This window comes from Ruditapes philippinarum, unplaced genomic scaffold (assembly GCF_026571515.1).
Source record: "Ruditapes philippinarum isolate M1 unplaced genomic scaffold, ASM2657151v2 ctg21235_1_1_1_1, whole genome shotgun sequence".
Lineage (NCBI taxonomy): Eukaryota > Metazoa > Mollusca > Bivalvia > Venerida > Veneridae > Ruditapes > Ruditapes philippinarum.
This window is the reverse complement of record NW_026853755.1, coordinates 1-12,322: the sequence shown is the minus strand read 5'-3', so window position 1 is coordinate 12,322 and position 12,322 is coordinate 1. Positions and strand designations below refer to the sequence as shown.

Below are 12,322 nucleotides of genomic sequence, written 5' to 3'. Positions count from 1 at the left end.
TTTGTAAAACATGCCATGGCAAATTGACTTTTATAGAAGTGGTACAACGAACTTGTCTAATCACATGAAAAGACAAGTGTTTCCAAAAATTGGAAGTAAATTTTGCTGGTGGGATTTTTATATTGGCGCGACTCCTTTTCAGCCAATACATGTAATGTCACACTGACGTATTAACTTACTTGCGTTTAGCAAATTGCGGATTCCTAAAAATAAAACAGTCTTCAATACATGTCACGTCATTATAGATCTATACATAGCGACTAAAAATATTTAAAAACAAGTGCTCAATAAAGATAAAGTAATTCCTTTTTCGAAACTAATGACTTCCTAGCTCAGCATCATGGTACATGTTTGTTTACTTCCTGTCTTTAATGAGCAAATTGTATTTAGGTAAACGTCGCATAATTCATACACAAATTGATTTTTTGTTTACATTTAAAGTGTAGAAAACAGCGAATGTATAATAAACAAATAAAATCGCAATCCACTATCTCTGGACTGACGAATATTCGCACTCGATTTTTCATTGTGATTCGTGATTATCCGAGTACTCGAATACTCGCCCCAGCCCTAGCTGTCACTTAGGCATTTTCTTCTTAAAGACATTTTCCAGAGGTTTCATATACATGTAGACATATAGGCAAAATTAAAACAGTTCAATAGAATTTCTTTGCCGGTATTGTGCACAACTAGGCATGGTACTGATCACTCCTGTAAAGTACGGCTAAAATCCCACGTGTAGTTTGACCTGTGAGTGTGAAGGCCGGACAATATTTTTCTATATTTAGCTCTGGCGGCCATTTTGTGCAGCTAAGCGGAACGTCTCATGGATGTGCACAACTAGGAATGGTACTCATCACTCCTGTAAAGTTTGGTTGAAATTATTCCACCAGTAATTTGAATTTGACCAGTGAAGGCCAGACTAGATTTTTCTATTTTTAGCTCTGGCCGCCATTTTGTGCAGCGAAGCGGAATATGCCAGTGATGTGCACAACTAGGGATGGTACTGATCACTCCTGTAAAGTTTGGTTGAAATCCCACAAGTAGTTTGACAGAATGACAGACTCCCTTACCAGTTCCTCTCCCTGACGGTTCTCTCCCAAACCGTTTCCTCCCCTGACGGTTCTCTCCCAAATTTGAAATATGCAGACAGTTCTCCCCCAATTTATTTCTATAAGATCATTTTAGTTTTTACTTCAGCTAATAATATTTCTTAATGAAGATTATTGAAAAGAATGTGTTTGATACATGGTTATGTTTTATATTATGTTTTATGTTGATCAGCTGAAAAGTGCCTGTACATTTTAAACACCTTTTTCCAGGTGTTTTAATCCTATCAACACCTTCATTGTGAGAGATGAGGATTATTTGACAGTGATTGATATACACCTGTAATTATAATTCATCAACACCTTTTCACAGCTATTTTAATCTAATCAACACCTTGGTTCTTGAGTAATGAATTAACAAACACTTCGATTATTTCTGACAGCAAACTTAACATGCATGTGACAGTGTATTGAACTCCTTTCTTCATTTTACAAAAGTATGAAATTTAGCAATTACAATCCATTTACATTTTTTTCTTATAAATTTGATTCTTATTTATGAAAAAAACAAACAAGACAAAACAACACAATAATTCATATTATTAATGATTATCCTAATCAAGTAAATTATTCATTAATTATTTTCAAATGACTACCTGTAAACACATTTAAAAGTATACATTAGATCTAATAAAATAAAAAAATCAGAAAAAAATACTCATCCGCTATTTTTTTTCTAATTTATATCAATTGACTTACCCATTTATCAAACATCTAAATTTTATAATTCAACCAAAATATTTTTTGTCTCTAATTAATATCAATTAATAATAAACTTACCCATTTATTTAACATTTACTGTAAAAACTTCAATAAAAAAATCTAACTTATTAACTTACCCATTTATTTCACATCTATCCTGGTTGTACTATCTACCGGGAGTGCAAGCCTTATTTGGCCCACCGTCATATAATACAAAAAAAATCTAATATAAAATAGTTATTTTCTGTAGGAGGTACCATTTTTTGATGAAAATAACAAATATCTAAAAGAAATTTTAACTATACATCAAAAAGATAGTTCTGTTAATAACCTCATATGAGTGGCAGCCATTTTTGTTTTTAAGTACTTAATACCAGGAATGACTTTTAAGCAATCAATAAAAAGTTAAAAACATATGTAAATGGTCCATTGCTGTTAATAATACTAAAGTACTATTCAATATTTATCAGTCATCACACAGTAAAAGGGTAATAATTTGATAAGCATTTGCACACACATTCAAAATATCATGATAGGTCCAAATTGTTAGCAATATTACTGGTTTTTATACGTAAAACACATTTATGTGAATAGGGTTATCAAAACTTTGAATTTTCTTCAAAAAATGCTTTATTTTGTATGAAATTAATGTGAAAAACACTTGCATACAAAAGAATTTTTTTATGTAAGTATTGTTTGTAATATCTGGACATTCCCGGTACAAAGTACCTCCCGGTATAAAGTACCTTGAGGATAAATACTTTTAATAATACTGTATTTTAAAAAATGAAAATGGGGAGGAACTGTCTACTTATTTGCAAATATGCAGACAGTTCTCCCCCAAAATAGGAAGAGAACCGTCAGGGAGGAAACGTCGGGGGAGGAACTGGTAAGGGAGAGAATAGTCTGACTACCGTTTGACATGTGAAGGCCGGACAAGATTTTTTATGAAAATAACTCATAGATCACATATTTGCATGATAAATGTCCATTTTTTACTACAAAATATAGCATGTTATTTACTGGTTTACTCATCAACTTTTCCAGCCTGATTTTCTGAAGCTCAGCAGCATTTCTTGCTACAACAATTGGTTTTTCTTCTTTTCCAGCATCTTTGTCGGCCATTTTGGTTGTGGTTTGACTAAAGTACATACGGTACAAGTACGTTACCGAAATCAATCCGGTATGATACGTTACCGAAATCAATCCGGTATGATTTAATACGGTGTCACCTAATTGTGAAGTCTAGAAAGTAGTTCTTTTAAATTTTAAAGAGGCCCACTTCAATTAATTTCTAATGAGACCGGTTATAATTTTCAGTATATTTTTTGTTACATGAAGTGTTATTTTTGAATACTTAAAGATTGTTGTTGTTTTTATTCTGTATGTATCTTGCAGAACTTGCATGAATTCACATCTCTTGGTAGAGGGAACAAGACACTACGATCACCACCAGACACGAAACTCCTAAAATTTTGAAGACACTTCACCCTACAAGACCCCCCCCCCCCCCAAAAAAAAAAAAAAAAAAACAGTGACACGTACACTTCACCCCTCAACCCTTATTATTTCTGGAGTTAATATTTCAATTACAAATACACCTTTCATTTGTTGATTTCTTTATTTCTAGTAATTTTTGATACAATATTTAACTCCGGGTAATTTTTAGTATATTTTTAACATTTAAACATACATGTAGCTCGCATGTTTATTGATTTTTTCCCCATTTGTATTTTGTATGTCGTCTTTAAATTGTCTTTCATGTCATATTTAAATGTTAATATTATAATACATTAAAAGTTTCATGTTGTGAGGTAACTTAATTGTCTTTCATGATTTACATGTATATGTGTGACTTTAAACTATCAAGGTACTATATGTCAATGAAAGGACAATGGAAGTGTGAAAGGGATTATTCACGCACTTTAAATAAATGATAAAGAGAAAGTCATTTTATGCAGAGAAATTTTCATTGCAATTTTTTAAAATTAGAATAAAATCGTAGGAAAAATATGAACATTAATGATCATATTATTAATTCGCTATTTCAAAAATATTTTTATGGTAGACTTTTAAGGAAATTAAAAACAACAATATTTCTATTTTAGTAAGTCTACATACATACTGGGACAAAAAATGTGTGCCTTCAATTTTTTTAAAGTTTTCTTTACCGTGCATGAAAAACTTAAAACAGGTACATGTATTTCTTACGCTACAAAGGAGTGTGTATATTTTTGGTCCTAGGTTTATAACATAATCAAATATAGTTAAACAGTGAATATTTTTAATCACCATTGAGTACATCGTACATTTGTACATGTATCTCACCTTCATGTATGTTAAACACTAAAATGATAAGGCGTGAAGTGGCTCAATCAAATTTCAAAAGAACAACTGAATTAAAAGAGGGCTGAAGAGTCTGAGGGGTGAAGTGTCTGCTACAGAATGGTATGCTTGATTTGCAGATGTTTAATCAGCAGCTTGTGCGGATAGGATGCGTAGCATACATGTACATGTATTATTAATCACTTGTAACTTATAACACGAGACAATCACAATATCACTCACTGACTAGAAAGTGTATATTTATATCGGTTGTATAGATCAATTAATAAATTTTCATTTAGGGTTTATTTTAAATAACGAAAGAAGAGGCTTAATTGTTTATTCAAAACTTCAAAACTTATTTTGCTGTAATATCTTGTATAATAATTTGTACTTTCGTTATAACATGCGCTTAAAAATAAGTACGAAACAAACCAGGCACAATTAACCTTGATATCAGGTACGGCAGTTGTTTAATTCTTGATTTTCTGTTAGAATCGAAAAAACAACACTGTTTGGAGAATTATATCACGAGGGCGTAGCATGAGTAATATAATATTATGCAATCACTGTAGATTTGGGGATATATTTATATTTCTAAGATTTAGTACAAATGCATGTAATAGCAAACATTGACAATTTGATATTATCTGATAATTTGATAAAAATATATATCACAACCATGCATTGAAAAATAACCAGCTTATAAATGATAAAACCGCATATCTGTTACAAAAGCCTAATGCAACTGATTTTCTTAAACAGAAAAAATGGTACCTTTTGGGTATCTTTAGCTCTATTGCATATATATTTTTTTAGACAACATTTCATTTTGATTGCTGATAAAATAATAAAACACTTTTAACAGAACTTATTACCAGAACTATCACTTATGCCATTTTTAATTTAGCAGCTACATGTATATACATGTATACGTGTAGCTTTACATATGAATTCAATATTTCTGTTAAAACATAAATGTATGTTTATACGTTGCTGATGATGATCTTTTTAATTACTTTTATGCTAACATTTATCATGTCGTTTTTTAACTAGAGATTATAAAGTCCCTCAATTAACGCTTAAGCTCATGAACACAAACTATATGTTGCAATTTTCTATAGGCGATCCCGGGATTTTCCCCCCACCCAAAAAACTGATCGTTTTTTATAGTAAATATAGAGAAAAAAAGCACGAACCTTAACAAAATTGAAATTTAATGATTACGATCATGTTGTTATGATGATTGGGCGAATCGATTTTAACTAAACTGGTCCGAATCGTGTGTTGAGGGAGGGGGCAGGGGGACAGGGGGTGGGGGCTGCGTATTATGAGCGTTGCCTTGCCTTAAAATTGTTTATCATTTTTTGTGCACTTTTTTACTTTTGACAACCCAACTTTCTGTTCTCTGAAATAAACAAAAATATATCATTTCAATATATACTTTAAATCTTATAAATAAATTTTTGAGAAATATTGATGAAGTAAAATGCGTATAAATTTCATTTTCAGTATTTTCACTGATGTCTTGCCCTAAATTCAGACAATACACGAAATTTTCGAGGAAGTTTTACATTGTATTTTTATCGAAAAATTGTTTATAATTAACAGAAAATACATTTTTTTCTATAATTACAGGATTAATTTCATCGAGTGGTATGATTACAAATATGTCATGATGAGTGGTGGTAGTCACAATTAAGTGAAATAAGATAATTTTCATACCACAAGATTAATATTTATAGAAAAAAGTTGAATATCCGTTATTTTTTTCAAGCACATACCAAACAACACATTTAATTTAATCATTTATCAATACTAATGATTTGAAAAACGTTATATATATTTTAACTATTAAGTGGGGCGAATGTCACTAATGTGGGGATACTCGTTCTGGACCGGATCATCCGTGGGACGAATCGTACTTTGTTCTCTAATTTTCTGGTTCCGATATTCATACTTGCCGTTTGTTGATCACCGAAAACCAATCCAATTTGTAAGAAGGGAGAGCACTCTTAGAATGTAAATATCACGCATTCAGCAGCTGATTCAAGTTTATGTCATTTCACAACGTAAGACATTTTCATGATTAATTTCATCATATATGTCTGGTAATATTGTGAAATCCTTGCTTCAGAAGTGTGTTCAGTATTGTAAAGAAGGTCTTGGCGGACATGTCATAAACAAGCGAAAAATGGCTCAGCCAAAATTTGTAAGGATTGGGGATTTTGAAGTTTTTGCTTGGTCAATATCTGGAATTGAGACGTCAGTTGTTGTTAAGAATCCTGCAGACGGTTTTGTTTGCTGTTTTGATATGGGCTGTTCAAGTCGAGAAAATGTCAAATGCAAATCAGTTATGATCAGGTAATATCAATAATTTTTTCAAATAAATTCATCTACCTTGGTGCATTTGATAATGATTTATTATTTCATACTAGCACGGATTCCCAGCAAACACCCGACGTTGACCCAACGTTGGATCAACGTTGAATTTTGGTCGCGACGTCGGTGACCTTCATACAACGTCAAAACGACGTTGAATCCCCGACGTCTAACAGACGTTTCATTTTGACGTCGACTCGACGTCGGGTTTTGGTCGGTAATCTGACAATAGGTGAATTTAATTTATGAAACCAATATATATATAAATGAAAGCATAAACAGCGAGAATTTTAAGTTTAAGTTTAGAAAGGGAACATTATATATTTATTTTCTCCATCAAAACAACAGTATCACGTGGGTGGCTAACGTACGATATTCGATAGGTGGCGCTCTGTAAACCGATAGTCGCGGATCAGTATGAAATATATTTGCTCTATTTTCGTTTAAATAATATCTTATCTCCTCGAATTAGTCTATGAAGTGTTTATATAATTTACAATGAAGCTGTTATCATTTTTGAGGGCTTCATTTTATAGTGGTAAATAATTTAGTAAATTCGAATTTGCGACTTATCGGATTTAAAATTCAATTGTATTGGCGGACAAAAAAACGACGGGTTGACAGACAAAGTTGTATATTCCAAACAAAAGAAAAAGGTAGGCAAACATTATATATTGTTTTTCAATGCTAATTTACCACATGTTTGCATGGATTCGATGGTTATTTGATCATTGAAATGTTTGACTGGTAAAACTTAATGTAACGTGATTTCGCGAGATAAATATTTTTGTTTCCACGTAAGAACACTTTATCATTTGCTATAGAACAGTCTGTATAATCGGATCATTTTTCCCACACTTTATCGCCATGCCAAATAAATGCACAATCAATGGTAGGAAATACCCTAGCAATTGAAATCAATAAAAAGTTAAATGCAGTACGTAAGACTCTTATTATTCAAATGCTGGTAAATAAAATGTCCTCTTATTTCTTATCAACATGAATTTCCCTTATATGAGGGGCCAGTCATTTACACATGTATCAGATGCAGTTTGATTTTGATATCTGTGTAGTTGTTAAACTACTCGTTGTTAATTGAAGTACTTTACCCATACTGTTAGCATACCATGTGTTTCTTATATTATGATAATGATTCATGGCATTTGATACATGTAAATGATACGACGTTGGTAAGATATATCTGAAAGCACATTGTATTTGACTAGCTATCTTTTTATTAATGTAATCAAACAACATATTATCAATCAGAAAACACATTATCATAGTTATAAATCAATAAAAGTAATAGTTTGTTAATTAGCCTGCTTATCAACAAGTTGTATGCTCGTATCATAAAACGTTTTTACACTAAGCCAGTCTGTCCTATATACACTTAGCAGACCAGAGCATGCTGGGCAGAGATAATATCTATAACAATGACAGTAACATGTGAATTTCTTTGATGTTGTATGAGCATTTGTACAAAGTACATTGAATATAAAAAATAACAATATCAATTTTTGCGGGAGTAGAATTAATTTTATTTTGGTATTTGTTATATCAGTTTTTCATGCGCTTATGAATTAACTAAGATTAATAGTAATTGGAATTTGCCTATTGTATTAGACAAACATCCTTCCACCACATGGTTAAATTCTAAAACGATTATATTTCGTCTTTCAGATTGTGAAAATTATGATAATTCAACATGTGTCAAAAGTTCAGGAGGAAGATGAAAATATTTAGAGGAAAAGAAAAATGAAAACCTACCAAGATTTTGTGACAGGTATATTTCAAAATATTATAGAAAATACAGTGATCTTATTACCCGTGATTTTATAATGAAATTCACGAAGCCATTTTTATCAAAATTAATAGATATATACAGTAGGTACACGAAAATACTTGGTTTAAACTAAATTAAAAATGATAAGTATCCTTTAAGTAGTTGGAGAGTTTTGTTAGAATTTCGTTTAATTATAATATGTATAAGTGATTTATTTCTTGCACTTGTAACTGATTATTTTATTTTTTTTAATTTCAGAAAGTGTGATGAAATTTCAGGTTGGAGACGGTAATACAGATCGACATAGTGTAGGAGGACGAAAGAAGCTAGAATACTAATGAAGATACATGAACATTGCTATTTATAGTTATAACAAAATATTCAGAATATTGTTCCATTTAACATTCAGATCTAGATTCAGTTATAAAATACAAAGACAAATATACAATCAGTGATGAAAAATCCCAAACTCAGAGTGATCAGTTCAGTGGTGATATAAGAAAAACACATGCATAGATGTTTGCTATATAAAATGTCAGTGTTAATATTCAAGAAGGATTTTGTTTATCTTATTTCTAAAACATGCTTAATTAATACATGAAGCGTTATTAAAGTACATACCGTCAAGTTTAATAGTTTCAAAAAATATTATGTAAATCTTGCATTTGTTATAGTACCACATTTCTTGTTTTGTACTTGTGATTCCGAGTATAAAATAAATTGCTAAAATCATAAGAATGCTTATTTATTAACCCTATTAAAGAGCTTCAAAATGAAAAAAATCATATTCCAAAAGTTTTGAATGAGGTTAAATCATGGTCAGAAAATTTGGTCAGATAAGGTTGGCATATGGTCAGATAATGGTCAGAAATGGTTGGATTATGGTCAGAAAAAGGTTGGATTATGTCCAAATAATGGTCAGAAAAGGTTGGATTATGGTCAGATAATAGTCAGAAAAGGTTGGATTATGGTCAGAAAAGGTTGGATAAAGGTCATTTTATGACGTTGTATAGACGTCGGTTTCTGACGTCTAAAAAACTTTCAAATCCAACCTTCTGCCAACGTTTACCCAACATCAGGGTCTAACGTCAGTACAAATTTGGTACAACGTCTTTTGTTTGCTGGGTTTATATAAATCCGTGATACTAGTGACCGACTCTATCTAATGCATTTAAACGATTTAAGTAATTAGTAATGATTTGAAAGAAATTGCATATTCGATTAAAGATTAATGAACAGATGAAAAATGCACATGCTAACACTAACTGAAACTATCATAAGAAATAGATCCGTTTAAACGCCACCACCTGACCACTGCCATGTAATTCACGAATATGAAAACCTAGCTAAACTCTGTTTTCCGGTACTTTCTGTACATAGCTCTGGGGAATTCACCTAATGGAGTGTAATAACGAACTCTATGTTTTTGGTCTTCTTTTAATTAAAGTTAAGTAAAACAGATATTTCTTTGTAACAAAATAATTAAATATCATTGTATGAATAATTCCATACTGTACTAAAAATAAAGTAAATACACAAGTTTACAAAGAAAATATCTCTATTAAGAGTATTTATTATGGCAGATTATACTACAAAGTACAACTGTTTTAAATTTATTGATTTTTATTATAAACAATTTATTGGGTCGGTCTATTTACCCCAAGACACCCAAAGACTACCCAAAGACACCCATAGACTACCCCAAGACTACCCTTAGATACACCAAGACACCCCAAGAACATCCAAAGACTCTTTTACAGACATGTTAATACAGTCTTAATTTTACATTGTTTACTGGAGGTAACTATGCAAATTCACATATACACATTGAATTATCTCAATTCATTTATTTCCCTGTAATTATAAATATATTCTCTTTGTGCAAAATAATCAATTTATTTCGCCTTAAATGGTAAAAAATGTTAGAAGAATAGAAATATCATGTAATTGTGTTATGTACTTCATTTGGTGTAATTCGGATTATTCCCCAGAGCTAAATCCTCAATGTACCGGAAAATGGTGTTTACTAACAGTTTAGCTAGGTGTTAAAAAAGGTCAATCCAACTAGGCAGCAAAAGTCACTATGTGCAAATATCCAGATTTTTTACTAATATTACTTGATTAATGAGTCATGTATTTTGTTTTTCTATTCTATTATAGTGTACAATAATTGCTGAATAATAATTAATAGATTAACACAAGTCTTCAAGAATGCCAAACAATTAAATAAGTGCCAATGGCATAAAAACTTTTGATCAACCTAAACACACACAGGGTGAGGGACCTCAATAAGATAGAGCCAATTATTCTTGCATTAACACTGTCATCTGAAGTCTTGCCTTTCCTTTAGACGGTCTAAACACTGACCCTCTAAGAAATCCATACCTCATTGTTGGAAATCTTCTTGTCACCTAATCTTAAAAGACGGGTCAAACACAGCTACGTGTAACTTATTAAAGTGGTATCATCATTATATCTGAAGTTTATTATATTTAGTATCAAAGTGATTGATTGAATAACCATAATGATTATAGATATGTATAAAATATGTTTGCAGTCATGGACATATGGATCACATATCATCTGTGCCTCAGCATATAAAAAAGCGGGAACTTTATGGTGCAAAACAAGCCTCCTACTATGTACCAAAATATCTTGTTGAGGAAGTAAAGGAACTTTGCACAACATATGCTAAAATATGTGAAAACTCAGAAGGTTTAAAATATCCATGCATTGTTGGGGTAGATCCAGGTGATGAAATTAAGGTTGGTTGCTTGTTATTCATCTTTTGTGATATAGTTTTGAACATCTAATGTCTAAGTAATGAAACATTATCATTCAAATGTACATGTAAAAGACAGTGAATGTGTCAATTTTTCTTATTTATCTACAAACAATTATAATGTTGCATATTTGGAACATCTATTTTAATTGAACAACAATTGTCACAATTATATATATATATATATATGAAAAATGAAAACAAGTGCCGGAAAAAAGTCACATATAAATTAAACAAAAAACACAGTCCATGTCATAGTTAACTTATTTAATTATTTGCCAACCGGTTTCTCTTATGATCATCATATATATATATAGATAAAATTATAATGTTTAAGAAATAACAAACTCTATGTAAATTCGGTAGCGCTTTCAATGCTTTCTTCACATATCTTCAGCCGAAACTTTAATATATATATATGAGAATTATCTCCATACAGTCAAAGTATATAGGTCACTTCACAGAATGAAGTGAGGTTTGTTAAATAGTTTTTCTTCTAGATTTTCTTTGTTTTGTTACCAGGAATATACAACAAAATACTTGCCCAACCAATAACTTGTGAATGCTTTGGCCTACAGTCCTAAGATTTATATGGAGGTTGGTCATAGTTAGTGAACACTAATGGTTTATGATCAGTCAGCAGAAAATTGCTGGATATTAACCATAGAACTGAATAGTGCAAAAATATTTGGCTATGTACATTGAAGCTACCTAGACAAAATATGTGGAAAAAACCCAACTTTCTTCACTGTTGAATTTGAGAAACACTGCAAACTCATAAATATAAAAAAATTTCCTTCAATGGCATATGTAAATAAAGTGAATATTAACTGATCATAATTATCAGTTTTACTATAGTAAATTTTGTACCTTGTACTTTGTAGCATGGAAATGATACAAAGCATGACAAACTAAGAAGGAAACAAAAACTCCATTGCCTACAATTTGATGGGAACTTTAAATGAGGCACTTGAGTTTAAATTTGGATTTTTATGTAAAAAAAATCTTGATTACTTTTTTTTTTTAAATCACGTTAATAATTTAAAAATTTATTTCAGCTTAATAAAGGTTACCATGCAAATATATTTCCCACAGTTCATAGGGTGAAAAGTCAGGGATACATTGTGTATAAAGCAAGAAAACAGTTAAAGCCAGAATATCAGGGCCTATCTTCCAGAGAAATTGGAGAAAAAATAAGAGATGGAGAAACTGTTCACACAAAACCTATTGTTACAC

At 31.0% G+C, this 12,322-nt stretch overlaps 1 protein-coding gene across 1 annotated transcript; it reads left to right on the top strand.

Annotated features, from left to right (window-relative positions):
- Positions 1 to 6,122: 6,122 nt before the first annotated feature.
- On the top strand, positions 6,123 to 12,315 carry LOC132737735 (uncharacterized; the record flags this gene model as incomplete). The annotated part of the gene is made up of 3 exons (XM_060725068.1): positions 6,123 to 6,500; positions 10,862 to 11,069; positions 12,145 to 12,315. Coding segments are annotated over exons 1-3 (639 nt in total), but the record flags the coding sequence as incomplete, so codon positions are not given.
- Between the last annotated feature and the right edge of the window lie 7 nt (positions 12,316 to 12,322).